The sequence below is a fragment of the Dermacentor albipictus genome, chromosome 2 (genome assembly GCF_038994185.2).
Source record: "Dermacentor albipictus isolate Rhodes 1998 colony chromosome 2, USDA_Dalb.pri_finalv2, whole genome shotgun sequence".
Classification (NCBI taxonomy): domain Eukaryota; kingdom Metazoa; phylum Arthropoda; class Arachnida; order Ixodida; family Ixodidae; genus Dermacentor; species Dermacentor albipictus.
In genome coordinates, this window is record NC_091822.1 from 195,193,619 (window position 1) to 195,208,777 (window position 15,159).

Genomic DNA, 15,159 nt, shown 5'->3' on the forward strand with positions numbered 1-15,159 from the left:
GATGCTTATTTTTCACTCTCGTCTGCTCGTGTTTGCAGCTGTTTTTCTTCTTCTTTCTTTTTTTCTTTTTTAGCTCCGCGTGGTCTCCTTCATGCTTTTTTTTTATTTGCTGGCTTGCTTTGTGATTGTTTTTACAATGATGAGTCAAACTGAGACGTCCTGATGGAAGGGTTTTTGGCGATAGTGCGCTAGTATCCGATTCGGTACAACAAGACAGATCCTGAATACAAGGTCACAGAGGCCACTCCTATGTCGTCTCAACGCGGCGACGCCACAACAGAAAGGAGCATACCAGCATGATTATGCTCACAGTGGCAAGAACGTCATTATCACCACCTGGCATGGCTCATGTTAAGAAGGAATGCTGTAGAATGTTAACACAGTGTCGGGCTGTCAGCAGACTAAGAAAGAAGCACACAACACCTTGCACCTACATGCATAGAAGAAAGGAGGTGAAATTTTCATGCTGTCTCATGACTGCTGCTGCGGTGCACCGCCAGTAGATGTGGCCACACTGCTGAAACAGCATTTCACTGTCGGCGGTGCGCTGCACGTGTTTTTGCTTCAGTGTGGATGGGCTTTCACTGCAATTTCGGCCTGCCGCTGACTAAGTTTTTTTCTCTTGTTATCACGAAGCTCTGTGTGTAACAACAGATGGCAGACTAAGCCGAGCTATACCTTGCATCACTTCACTGTAGGGGAGCCTGTGGACTGGATTGCTACCGACTGGCTAATAAGGTGGCTTGCCCAGGACAAGGAGCCAGTGCCACCGGTGGACAACTTGGCTGTGCTGTGCGCACACTCTCTGTGAGCAGCTTATTCAATAGCAAGGCTTCCTTTTATATTGGCTTGGTGCTGTAATACAACTATACTTTAAGATTTCATGTTGACAGTTGTTAACGCTTTATGTTCTCTAAAGTGCCAGTAGAACAGTATTGAAGGGCTCTAGGGTTCGAGGAATAGACACATAACATTAGTCTAGATATTTGGTTTAATCATTATGTAATGAATGTAAATTGTTGTTCTTTTGTGCACTTTAATGAAGTCATCTTGTTTTGCTCGTATGTCAACACATTTTTATGTAGGTGGTGCTGAACTGATGCCGACAGGTCTTAATGTGGCATCAAATAAGCCTAGCATAAGAGTTTGTTTAAGCTTGGTACATGGGCAGGGCTGTGCTGCAGTACTTTTTGACTAGTCGAGTAAGTGGATGTCAACAGCTCTGGCATGCAGTAATTTTGGGACATTTGCTCAATTCTACACATTTTTATGCGCTGTAACAGTGTACCAGAGCATTCTAAATAATTTTCTATGCATAGTCTCTCCCAAGTGTTCCTAGAATAGAGCAAGAAACATTAGTAAGAAGCTCTGCTGTCTGTAGTGACTGGCTATAATACCATTAGCACTCTTAGCTACTCAGGACCTCTGACACACTGGCATGAGTAGCAACTGCAAAGAGACAACCATCCTGCCATCACATTGCATGTCATACTATTTCTGTGACATTTAAACAATTTTGTGTCTCATACTGCCATGTACCACCCATGAGTGAGTTGTTGTCGCTCCCTGTGCCTTTCACCATGCTTTACTTCATGTGATATTATCAAACTATCTGCTTGCCAGTGTCTGCTGCGATTGTTTTGTGGTCTGGATTTATTTGAATGCATCAAGGTTTTGTCTGGTCTGAGTTTACACAGGCTGGACCCTCAGCATGTGGGCAAGGTGAAGTGCATCAGCAGTCGAGCTGTAAGTTGAGTTCATTTGCAGGGCATGCTTGTTTGTTGGATTGCTTTGTGTGACACTGTGACATTTCTTACAGGCCGACCTTATCTATCAGAAGTATGGCGGGGGCCCACGGCTAAGGTGAGGAAAGGGGAGGAAGTTCTGAAAAGATTTGGTCACTTGGCTACTTTCTCAAGCACTTCTTCAGGGCAGGCTTAAGTGCCCTTCATGTGCCACATTCCACATTGACTATTTATTATCAAATTAGTAAAAGGTTCAATTGGGCGTTGTACCATTGGGGATAAAAGTCTGAGGAGTAAGCAAGCTTTGTCTGTATTACATTGCTCTTTCACCTGACAGCTTGGCATTCTTGTTTCAAGACCACGTTCAGCACATCGATATTGTGTCTGCTGTGACGACTTCCTGACTTAGTATCCACAGTGCAAAGCATGGTCATGATAAACCAAAAAATTTGAGCACTTTATGACACGAGTCACCCACCACATTAATAAATTGCCGATTTGAATGTATATTGTGTTAAAAAGCATTGAAATAAATTTTGTTTTATTACTGAATATAGATACCCTGTTAATGTTGGAAAGCTGTTGTGCATGCGTTCTCAGACTGCCACCCCTATGTGCACAAAATGGACGCACCAAATGCTTTCTCAAATTTAGAAAGCTGAGCTGCGAAGTGATGCGGTGATGCAATGTAGTCTAGTGTCTTGCAGGAACCATCTATGAGAGCTGTATACAGGGATACCTTGTTTAGTCAGCACTTGCATGATCTTATAACTTGGGGTGTGCGAATACTCCAGTATCACAAATCGAATCGAATAGTGAACGCTAGAATAATTCAATTCCCAAATTGAATATCTAACATTTGATTTTTCAATATGTAGAGATCCATGCAGTGGCACATGTCACGTGCGCCACGGTGCCCCTCGTGCTTGATGCCACCCATGTGAGCATTTCACTTTGTTTTTGGTGAAATAGGAGAGCCGAGTGCACTGCAGACGGGCTGCCCCGGCTGACGCGATAGCGGACTTCGCCACTGCAAGTGCTCGCCGACGTCGGCCCAATATGGGGATCACAAACACAGCGTCCAAACACGGCACTTCGTAGAACAGTGCCATGTCGGCCGAGTCCTCCTCTGTCGATACAAGGTTTGCTCAGGTCTAGAGGACAGATTGACATAATAATGTGACGTGGACACAGGGAATGGCAACAAATACCGTGTGTATTTCATAAAGTGTGAAAGCATGTGCGAAGATCGGGTTAATTAGCCACCGATAGGCACACAGATTGACGAAACAGTTCTGCGGAAACCCGCATAGTGTAGAGAAATAATTAATAAAGGGAAAGTGATACATCCACCCAAATGTAGCTAAGTGCTACAAAGGAAACCTAAATGGTTTCCTCGAAAGAAAAGCTTTGCAGCTGAAGAAAAATTTGTCCTGGTCTGGGGCGAATTAGCTACGTTTGGGTGCATGTCTCACTTTCCCTTTATTAATTAGGCACACAGACTGTGTTGGATATGTGGCAACGAACTTCGAGCCTCTTCAACAGCTGTCAGTCTAACCCGCGTGCATCGTCTCGGGACCAATCACTGCTGAGCCACCTACACGAAGCGGCAAGTCATCTGCAACGGGTTGCAACATGTTACCACATCGGCCAGCGACACTGCCTAGACCATTAGGCCTAATTGTGCTGCTTCATCGGGTTTCGCTGACTAAATAAGTTATGGTTTGGTGCTGAACTGACGCCAACCTATACGCAGCTGTCTCGCAACACTCGGAAAGCTGACAAACTGCCTCGCAAACGAAAGCGAGTGCACAGGATGGCAACGAAGTGTTTCACAGCCGCTATCTTTGCGACACATCATATAGGGACCTCTCATTCCCGATTATGTTTGTAGACACACATCGGTCTCTTTCTGTAGCTTCGAGCAATCTCTCACAAGACTAGTTTTGGATTTAAACAGCCGGCACAAAAGTGTCATGTTAGTTGTGTGCTGACCATGCTGACCGCTTAGCTGCATAGATTTTCAGGGACTGCGAATGGTGCAAGTTAGCCTTGACCCTCCAGATTTCAGAATCATTGACCAGTGGCAAATCACGCAGAACCTGATAATAAATGGTGTGGACAGCGCCTGCTCCTTACAGTCGGTGCCGGCTACGCATGGAACAGGGATTGAGTCACGCGGTGCGCGGTCCTTACGTCTGTCGCGCTGATTGCCCTTACGGTAACCGACCTGCCGTAAAGTTGGGGTGTCCCTTCTGTATTTTGGAGAAAAAACTGGAAAGCAAAGCTTTATATGCAATAATTTAAACATTGCCGCAACACACTTTTCCGCTATTAAACTGGAAACCTCATTGGTATTGAGTTCAACAGAATGTCACTGGTTCATTAGTTTCCGAGGAAAAATTTGATACTATTCTTGATTCTATTGATTCTATTCAACAGAAATTCTGTTGATAAAGAAAACATATCTTGCAGACTTTCCTATACTAGAACTGAGCTGTAATCAGTTCTGGCATGCTAATTTGGCGTTCCCTTTAATAGGAGTAGATCATGCAAGATATCTTGATGTTTGTGTACCTAAGTTACTGATAGCTTACTACATTTGAGTTATGCAATGCTAGGGGACTCCCGAGCATGTGCAGCACCATCTGTTTTCTTTCCCAAAATTGGTAAGCAATAAATTTTGTGAAAGATTTTCTGATATTCAATATTCGATTTGATATTTGACTTTTCTTTCTTGATTTAATAGGATATTCGATTTGAAATCTAGTATTCGGTATTCCCACACCCCTACTTATAACATTTGCCTCCAATAGTACTTCGTGTTGTGTTGACATCTGCTTTGTTAGTTTCACAGTACATCATGTCTTTCTACCAATACCAAATACTAGAGATGCCACAGAAGGCGTCATTGTTAATAAGTTTTTGTCTAAATTTTTACATCCAATAAAATTTTTTTTAATGCGTTGGCATTAGGAGTGTCACAGTGGAAAAAAGTGTCTGTGTGTGTGTGTGGGAAGCTGGTCAGGTTGTAAAGGTGTGTGTGTGTGTGCGTGTGTGTGTGTGTGTGTGTGTGTGTGTGTGTGTGTGTGTTGTGCTAAATTGTCACCGATTTTTTTTTTTTTTACCTCACTCTATGGGGAGTTCTTTTGTGCTCCGAGGTATGAAAAATTGTCAGACTGTCATATTGGACAGCTTTGGTCTACCTCCTGGGCCAATCTTGCAGATGGATATGTTAGCCTTTGACATGTATAAAGTTTTAACTTCAGTTGCTTGCCAGGCAATACAAAATTAATCACCATGATCTGTGGTTTTTGACATACTGCCAGGCATTGATTTCAGTGTGTTTCAGTCAGCAACATTATCTGAAGAGCTAGACAGCTTTGCTCAGACCAGAGTTCTTGTGCATTACATAAATAAAAAAACATCTCAATCTATACATGCTGTTCGGTGTAAGCAGAAATGTGATCTTACTTCCAGTTATTGAGATTCTTGTTAAGCCTGTAAGTGCCTGAAGTGAATGTTTTGGTGACGCCTGCCTACGTAGCTGTGACAATCTTAGTGACTGGACTGGTAGTGTGATGAAGGCAACCATCTTCCTCCTTGCAGGGAAGCACTGTGTGCCAGCTGTGTGGTGCAGCAGTGTCGCTACCTCAGGGCCCACATGAAGGTACAAGATGACCAGCGGAACATTTCCCGACTGCTCAAGTTTAAGCCAAGCAGGTAGGCATGCCTGCTTCTTTCTGGGCATAAGGACGTGCCTAAATGCTGTTAGTCCTTTTAGCTGCATTGTGATGTGCTGTCATATTTCAATAATAACTGCAACACTATAGGGGCTATTGAAATGGTTGTCACTCTTGCTTTGTCGTGACCTGCTGCAAAATGTAGAAATGCATGAACAGGGAACTGTTATCTTTGTTTTCACAGTCCTTCAACAATTTTAGCAAATACTGAGTGAGCACTGCTGCTCGATGTGAGCGGCAGTGCTCACATCTGCACATTGTTTTTAATGCTAATGAAAATTTTAAGTTTATGGTGACGTAGTACCTCGTTTACAGAAAGTACTGGCTGGAACAAAAGATTACAATATATTCAAAGTAAAGAAACATAAAAGGCTTCCTTGCTTAAAAGTGAGTAAATGTGAGTAAACTGCTGTAGGTTGCGAAGGCCTTAATAAGTGCTTACAGCCCTGCTACCACCGTACAAATTTACACTGGGAGTGGATACAGCTGGATTATGGATTATGGACCTTGCAGCACGGAGTCCTCGATGTGGGTGGGCAAGCAGTCGCTACTTTGGTGGCGCAAGCTGGCCATGGCACAGGTGGCATCTCCCTCCCAGGAGACAAACGGCAATGACACAGGTCAGCAGTGCTGTTGTGTTCAGTACTTTCTGCGGTCAATGATTTATCCCACAGTTAATGCAGCTGCTGGTGGTGTGAGATACGCCATCATGAGAGGTATTTGAAACCTTAACATGCTAATTAGCTCTTTATTGACATCCGCTTGCTTTGGAGATTTTCTGGACACATTTTGTCAATAAACTTTGGCAATAAGTTTTGTTGCTGCAAGATGGATAGAGCAGGAGTTTAACAGTTATGTAACTGTACATTTTCCTAGAAACACTGGTGGTGAGCGCTATGCACGAAGGTGAGCTTTCTGTTTCTTTTTTTTTGTTTCCTCACGATCGCGAGTGCTGTTGCAGATGCGTGGAGGTGAGTGCCATCTGGCTGGAGTTGCAAGGAACCAAGTGGGGCGTGCTGTTCCTACTCAGACAGACCTCTAATGGCAGATAGAAAAGGGGTTTGTGTTTGTGTTCCCATGTAACAGAATTATGTTTTCTCATATATTCAAATTACATTCCGATGTTATCATGTCTGCAGGTTCTGTGTAAGTCATACTTTATTAATTTTCTGGCGCATTTTATGCGGAGGGCCTGCATGGATTGGGTTTTGTGTGGTTCGGGATGATTTTTCTCATACAGACTTCACTACGGCCGCTGCCGGATTTTCTGTGACACAGAGCCCTTAATACTATCGCATTAATACTATTTCATGGTAGAAAAGGCTTCAGAGAGAAAAAAATTTTCTTTGCACGTTTGAAGAGACCCTGAAGCGATTTTGATGATTTTGTACAAACATACTAAGTCATTAGGGCAGGTCCTTCTGATCAATAAGTGATGCATTTGAGCGCTCTGTGTAAAGGATGTAATTTATTATAAAGTTTCAAGAATGTGCATCACTACCAATCTCAGCAGTGCCGCTCCCTTAGTTTGAGCCACCCCCTTCCCAATTGACGTAGTTAGCCCAATTGACTTCAGTTCGGCGAACGATCTGGTTGCAGGTTGCATCCATAATGATCCCAGGTTGCATCAATAATTTTTCCAAATTTATGGTAAACAAATGTTGTTCAAAATATTTGGAATGTTGGTAAATTGTTAACGGAAAGAGAATACACAATAATTATTTATCACTACATTCAAGCACGAAGGCAAATGGATGATGAAATAGTAAACTAATTCAATAACTGCTTTGCTAATACTGTTAAGAAACTTTGGGGAAATTCCCCTAGGGCTACATATGACATAACAATCAAATCAAACGTCAACTCTGTATGTTAGAGTGAGATAACTGATCTCGATGTTTGGGATGTAATAATGTCATTTTCCATTACTAGAATGCCAGGATATGATGGGATACGATCTCATGAGATATTATTCAACCTTGCTTGTTTAAAGAGTGTGCTGCTATATATTTACTCAGAAGTATTTACTCAGAAGTACTCAGAAGTATTTACTCAGAAGTACTCAGTCTTGACAGATACTAATCGTTAGAAAACTCGTATGAGGAAGGTGAACAAGGCTATAATGCTTCAAAAACATTGTCACAATAGCCCTCCCTGTCTTTAGGAGAGACTAGATAAAGCTGTTAAGTCTGACAGCAGGTGTGCAGTTGCTTCACTATTTGTGTAGCTGTAGTGCTCAATTAAACTGCATGAATGCTGTGATTGCAAGGAGACACTAAAAGGAGTGCAACTGCTGCCATCTTGCAGGTCCCATTGAAGAGGACTCCGACACCACACTGCCACCAGTGTCTACTGCCAGCTTCAGCTTCAATGAGGACATCTGCTGCCCGCATGGTACGTGTAGCAGTGTTTTTGTTGAACCATGACATGTTAACGGTGGCTCCATTTGTTAGGCACCACTAATACCATGCTTTAGAACACATTACAGAGGGTGCATGCTGTTTTTTACATCCACAGAACCAGTGCATGTCGCACTTCACTTTGCAGTAGAATCTTGGTGATACAAATCCTTGGCATGGTGAAAAAATTTATATCGTCCAAAATTCATATCTCCCAAAAACATTAAAAATGAGGAAAATTAAGGGGGAATGCTGCTGGGAAATGGCCAACTTATTCAAAACTTCAGATTTATTAATTCATCTTTTTTTCTCGCAATCTTAAGGCTTTTCCTTATATGGTGAACTATTTGGAAGAAATATGCGGCAGAATTTGAGAAGATAAAGAAGGAAATCGGGCTTTGGGAAGTTCTATCACACTGCTGATCACAACTTTCCATTGATGTAGCGCCACCACCTTGGTATTGCTGTAAACACGAGAGATAGGAGATTCTGATTGCTGCAGAGCTGTATTTCTCCATGCAAGAATAAAAGCAACAAAAGCGAGCGTGAACAGAGAGAACCAGCATCGCAATTTGTTACGGTAGTCACGTGACCTACAGGCAGCGCTTGTCTTGGCTGACGTGAATTTGAATCACTGGCGCACATGTTTCGTGCACATTTTGGCAGCAGTGAGCTGCGCACTTCACATGTTCCAAGGCCAACGTTTGAAGATCTGCCTGGTTATGTCGAGTTTCTTTCGTTGCTGCATCCTAGCTGTTGCATGATGGTGACAAGGACATGATTTGTGCAAGATGAAACCTGTTTGCTTTTCTTTGTGGCGGCAAAGCTACTTTATATTGAGCTATCTGATGGGTGTAAAGGTAGAAAAATTTCTAATTGTCATTGGTCATCGAAGATGACAGAAGGCATGTAATACATATAAGGCTATGCATGAAAGTGAATGCCGCCAAGTTTGCTGACACGGCAAGATTGAGTCGGGTGTGATTGCTGGCTCCTAATAAAGTTTCAAGGTGTTTGAAAATGGGCAGCAAGTTCTTTCTTTTCTTTTATTATTATTATTTTTTTTTTAATTTAGTGCACACTGCAGTCCGAAGACCAAGCAGGATAGGTGAAAAGATTAACATGGGGAATGAACCTGTTCAAGTGGTACAACAGAATACAGCAAGCATTACCATTTAAAGCCAGCTAGAGAATAATGAACATAATTAAAATATGTTGTAGAAAAAAATTGCACAGCTCTGTAAAATCACTTTTATGCGCACAAAGAGTGCACCTGAATGTAACATGGCCCTGATTTATAAAAGAAAAATATATCAGAAAAAGTTAGACGTGCTGAATTATCCTTCATATAGGGATATATATATATCCTATATGATATATATATATATATTTATAAAAAAAAGTTGGCTTTCATAATAAAAGCGGTGTGTCGTCACCTTTTGCACTTCATTGGCCGCAGTTATCACGCACACAGGGGTGGTTTTCTCCGCAATCATGTTAAAATATACTATCACTTTTGTCACATTTTATGTAACTCGTCAAAGTGTGCAGCTGACAGCATTCCTGGCACTGTGCACTGATAGCGAGCTTGGCATAGCTTCAGAAATGCTGGCGGCCGTATACGTCTACACATTTATATGCCCTGAAATGCTTAGGGAGACTTCGAATGAGCCCACAACTTCTGTGGTGCCAATGCCAACTGGCTCTTTGAGATGATCGCTGCCTGTGTCACATTGTTTAGCATGGGTGGTGTGCGAGAGCACATATATGTGCACCTGAGCAGGTGTGAAGGAGCTGCGTTTGGACAGCTTGTAGCATAAGATAGGTAATGTGGTTCGGGCGAGTGCCTTTGGTATGACCTAACATTGACATCGCAATAACACAGAAGCTAACACAGGTTTCAACGCTTTTTATGCATTGAAACAAAACTTCGCGGCATGTAGATTCCAACAAGGTGTGTGTTGGATCCACCACAATGTTTTCTTTCCCCAGTTTTTTTGTTTTATGTCAATTGAAGAATGGCAGTTGTAAAAGTGACTCAACAAATAGCTAACACTAAAATTTGTTTATTTATTTTATTTATTTATTTGCACATACTGAAGCCCATAGGTCTACATTAGGAGTGGGTAATAGAAAGTGACGGGGAAGTACAATACTTCACCAGCTGTTTGCACTAACACAGTAGTTGAACACAACAGAATGCAAAAATGATAAATGTATATAACCATGAAAAAAAAAAGAATGCTGTCTATACATTGCCTATGGCCTTCAAAAACAGACCGAGTTAATTCGTGGGTATCACCAGGCAATGAGTTCTGATGTTCAGTCATCTGGGGTATTGAAAAAAGTACTGTATTTGAAGTCACAGTTAGGTTTACACATGCCATCATGCCACAATTGCAACGATTTGCTTTTATTGCTACGGTTTCGACTGCTCTGAAGGCTGTTTAAAAGTTTGCTTAGCTTTATCTCGTGCCAACTTTTGATGGAAACCAGCATGAGCCCTTAGAGCTTCCAACTTTTTCTATGCAGGGGGCCTGAATCCCAACAAGAACATTCGGCGTCTGGTGGGCATGGATGTGTGGGCTCTGCTCAAGGGCCATTTCCCCTCGGCACCCGAGTTTCCAGAGTCAGCAGAAGATTGTCAGAAGTGTCTGGTCTGTGTACTACTCAGAGACAGTGGGTCTCAATAGAACCATTGAAAGTTGTCTTGACATTGTTTGGTATGTCAAACTAGCCTGTGCTTAGGGAAATGAATTTGAGAAGAAGGCAAATATCCTGAAAAGTGAATTTGAGTGTTGGAAGCAGGGTACATTGATTACAAGCATGCTATGCATTCCACTTATTTCCATCATGGAAAGCAGTTTCCATTGTGATCCCTGGCAGCAGCCAACTTTAGGGGAACGCAATCAGAACCACTCTTAATGGGGCCCTAAAACATTTTTGAACTTACTGGTAAGAAAATGTTGCCAATTTGTGGAAGAGGCTCCTGTGAACATGTGAGCCAAATATTATTGCACTGAATGCAGCAGGGAGCTTACAACCTCGTGTCAAAGAACAAAAAAATTGCTTGCGCTAGCTTCTGCGATGTCGTCATGCAGCATCATGGCAACCAGCTGGACCCACCAGCGGCTACATTGGCTAATTTCATGATTGCAAGAGCATTCTCAGTAATACTATAACTGGTAATATTGAGTTACACAAATGTAACATATATGTGCCTGTTATTTATTTATTTATTTATTTTATAAATACGTACTGCATTCCTTAGAGGGTTATCACAGGAGTGGGGTACAGAATCAAAAGCACCACGCACAGAGCAAAAGGAGTGCAAAAATCAAAAGTGCAAAGCACAAGTGCAACGAATATGTTAAAAAGATAGAATCTCAATACATACATATATGCATATATACATAGTATACAATACATGGTCCTAGGAATCACAGGTATCGTCCGGTGATTGCCTTAACAAAATTATAAAGTGGCAATTTTTGAATGTTAGGGGGAAGCTGGTTCAACATTTCAATGTATCAGGGGAAAAAAACTATACTATTTGAATTTGTCACTCCTGGCGTACAGAGGTGTTATACAGCTAAACCTCAATATAATGATGTTGGTTAAATTGGCAGTTTGCTTTGTTTTATAGAAATTTCACTGTGTCGAAATTCCACCTTTTATGCAAATAAGTACAGTCACTGATAGATTTTTCTTACACGAAACGGGGCCGCAGAATTTCCAAATTACCAGGCAATCGAAAAAAGCAAATTTGAATCAGAAAGCAATTCATTTTGATAAATTTGAAAGTCCGTGACGAATGATACAGTTTCATCAGTACAATCAGCAGTAGTAGAAAAAAAAAACAAAAAAAAGGTGAAGTGTAATTGCATAGTCGGGGTGACCTCCTAAACAGGAAACAAATGAGGGTTAGTGCAATTGTGGCAACAGTAGCAGGCTACATCACACAAAGGTGAAGTATAATTGCATAGTCGGGGTGACCTCCTAAACAGGAAACAAATGAGGGTTAGTGCAATTGTGGCAACAGTAGCAGGCTACATCACACAAAGGCTGTGTTTGTCCGCAGTGTATAATGCAGCGTTTTAATATGAAACTAGGTGGTGATAGCATGGGGAACAAGCAGCACTGTAAAGTATTGACAGGGACAGAAAAAAAATGAAAGAGATATATAAGGAAAATTAGGAACAGTACAATACAAATATATTTAATAATGTTTACATCGCAAAATAAAAATACTAAGAGTTTGGTAATGAATTAATATAATGCGCCTTAGCTTTGCGCTTGAAGGCTTCAAATGCACATGATTTGATATTGGACAGGATTGAATTCCACAATGATATGCCTGTGAACATGACTGTAAATTTCCCATAGTTAGCTAGAATTTTATGAAGGAACAAATTGTGACGTGTGGCAAACCTTGTGCTATTATTAGTGAGGTCAGTACAGGTAAAACTTTCAATACCTAGCTCCATATTTATGAGGCAGAACATTATTAGCGACAGCTTATGATTGAATAACATGCGCAAGGGGAGAAGGTTTAGGGAATGAAAAATGGGAGCAAGAGTGAGACGTAAAAGGTTGAAATGTCATCAATCGTACCGCTTGCTTTTGTAAAGCTTCTAGTTGGTGGAGATGAGTGAAGTATGTATTACCCCATAATGATAGGCAATATGAAACATGACTGTAAATATATGCGTAATACAAAGACAAGAGAATACTTGGCTGAATAAAGGAGTGCAATTTGATAAAGCCGTGAATGCTAAAATAAATTTTTTTAACAAGTGATTGGGCATGGCGGTTAAATTTTAAGTGCTCATCTAAGATAATGCCTAGAAATTTGGTCGACCCAGATCTTGTAATTATGTGATTGTTAAGTGATATAACTAAGGAATCTGTGAATAATGTTTGAGGGCAATGAAATACCATAAATGTTGTCTTCGATGGATTGATATATAACATGTTTTTCAGGCACCATGCATGAACATTAGCGAGATCATTGTTTAGTTTGTTTAGTAGTGTGACGGAATTTTTGTCAGATACTAAAATGGTTGTTTCATTGGCATAGAGAAGGCAGTGGGCATGCGTTAATACTTGTGGCAAATCATTAATGAGCAATAAAAATAACAGTGGCCCAAGTATTGGTCCCTGAGGGACGCCTCTAGTAATAATTTTAGGCGAAGAGAAGGAACTATTCACTTGGACTGTTTGTGGTCGGTCTGTTCGGTAGTCATGAATTAACTGCAAAGGCGGGCCAGAAACCGCGAGCTTGCTCCCCTCCCCCTCTTTCCCATTGCTCGTGTGGGAAGGCGGCACTCGTGAAGCCATCTTTCTTGTGTTACCCTCGCACACTTTCGCTCGCATGTAAAGCATGCAGTGCTGGGGCGTGATAGGATCTTATTGTACTTCTACTTTATGCGGAACACGGTGCGGCTCCACTTCGGTGGTCGCACTTGTCACACGGTGCATGATTTGAGAGCTGTGTTTGCAAGCAGCTGTTTGTGATTCAGTCATATCACCATCTGCCTCTGCGGAAGTTTCCATTTATTGTCTTGGCATTTCTTTGTGGCAGCAGTGAAAGTTCATTATATTGAAATCGCAAACAAACACACTTCCTTATGTTGAGGTTCTAAATACATGCTGTTCTATGGAAAAGAGGTGAAAAGTTAAATACTTTGTTATATTGAGAATTTCATTATATTGAAGTTCGTTATATCGAGGTTTAACTGTATATAGAGGATGAAAATTTCATGTGTTAGATGCTTTAGCAAACTTAATGTATTCCAAAGATGAGCATCGTTCAGACTTAACAGTGGTATCAAACAGTTTAAGGCTTTCTGCATGACGCCACTCTATAAGGAAGGCAGGTTCAAGGAGGGAAGGCTATGAGAGGGGGAGAAGTCCTTGTCGTAATGCCGGTATATATATCTAATAACTTTCTTTGGACAGATCCGAGCTTTTTATGTCAAATTTCAGATCTGGATTCCAAATGGCACATCCATAAACCAAGATGGGCCACACTAGAGTGTTATAAGTGAGCACTTTTGTTTCTTTATGGGCTGAGCACAGAGAACACATTAGCTAACCTAGACATGCTAGAGCTTTAGAACAGGTTGCTTCAATATGTTTGGACCAGTATAAATCATGTGCTAATAGAATGCCAAGGTACTTATATTGAGAAACTTTTTCTAGAAGAATACCAATGAAACATTAAGGAAGGCACAATTGTGTAGTATGTGTCGAGAAGGACACAGAGACAGTTTTGCGAAAATTGATGTTCATCTGCCACTTGTTACACCAAGTACAAATTTATGCAGAATGACAGGATCTTCGTGGCTGGTAATTGTGTGATAGATCACGCAGTCGTTGGCGTAAAGACAGATTTTAATTGATAGCACATTGTTAGGTAGGTCATTCACATACAGGAGGAGGAGAAGCGGTCCTAAAACTGAAGCCTTCAAAACACCAGAGTTGTAACGGCCACCATAGGTGATTTGGCAGAATTAAAACAAAGCTATTGTGACCTATCTGAGAGGCAACTCTCAAACATCTCAAAAAGACAGAAAAATAATTTCATCTTTGCACTGCCATTCAACACACGACAGTTGTGTGTAGCTGCGTGTGCTGTGCGTGGCCTCCAAGATAGCAGCAGCGTGCTACGTAGCATAATCTACCCGCTATCGCCATGAGGTGCCACAGTGAGCCCTCTTGCCGCCAAGACACTCCACTCACAGATGGAGCTTCGCCCCCTTGGCTTGTCCCCTTTGAAGCTTCCAGCATGATAGCAGAGACGAAAAAAGAGAGCAAACCGCGCATTGGTGCAATAGCTCTGCTTATAGGTTCGAAAATGTTTGCAGCATGAGATTCATGAGATGACGTCCTTTAAAGGCCAACTTCTGGACCATGTAAAAAGCCCCGTTACAGATAATTTATACATACAGTAGCGTCTGCGGAAAACGTTACGCTTCAAATGCGAGTGTGCGCTGCACAATATGCTCGTAAAAATCGATGTTTTTCATGCCGAAAGAAAAAAAAGCCCGCCATTACAACTTGCCAAAAGTGACATACTATTTAGATTGTAGAGAACCAGTACCCAAGTCGTCTGCTTCCCTTGCTTGTATACCATTCCCATGTATTGGCGAACAGGGTTAGTTCACTGGTACTAGACATAGAGTTAGTATACTGTGCTAGCTGGTTCATGAGCTGTGCCCACACCATTGCACGCCCGCACGGTACTTTTAATATGAAGTAGTCTCTGAG

The 15,159-nt window shown here is 41.6% G+C and overlaps 1 protein-coding gene across 5 annotated transcripts in view; it reads left to right on the forward strand.

Moving 5' to 3' along the window:
* Nucleotides 1-15,159, forward strand: part of LOC135898546 (ubiquitin carboxyl-terminal hydrolase 48-like) — a 92,964-nt gene that overhangs the window by 37,400 nt on the left and 40,405 nt on the right. For 4 of the 5 annotated variants that reach the window (XM_065427556.1, XM_065427558.1, XM_065427559.1 and 1 more), the window contains exons 14-20: nt 699-807; nt 1,689-1,746; nt 1,820-1,863; nt 5,355-5,468; nt 6,002-6,108; nt 7,796-7,882; nt 10,420-10,544. In XM_065427556.1, the coding sequence (XP_065283628.1) occupies nt 699-807; nt 1,689-1,746; nt 1,820-1,863; nt 5,355-5,468; nt 6,002-6,108; nt 7,796-7,882; nt 10,420-10,544 (644 nt within the window). The remainder of the gene's footprint in view (nt 1-698; nt 808-1,688; nt 1,747-1,819; nt 1,864-5,354; nt 5,469-6,001; nt 6,109-7,795; nt 7,883-10,419; nt 10,545-15,159) is intronic. The other variant, XM_065427557.1, reaches the window with a different exon arrangement.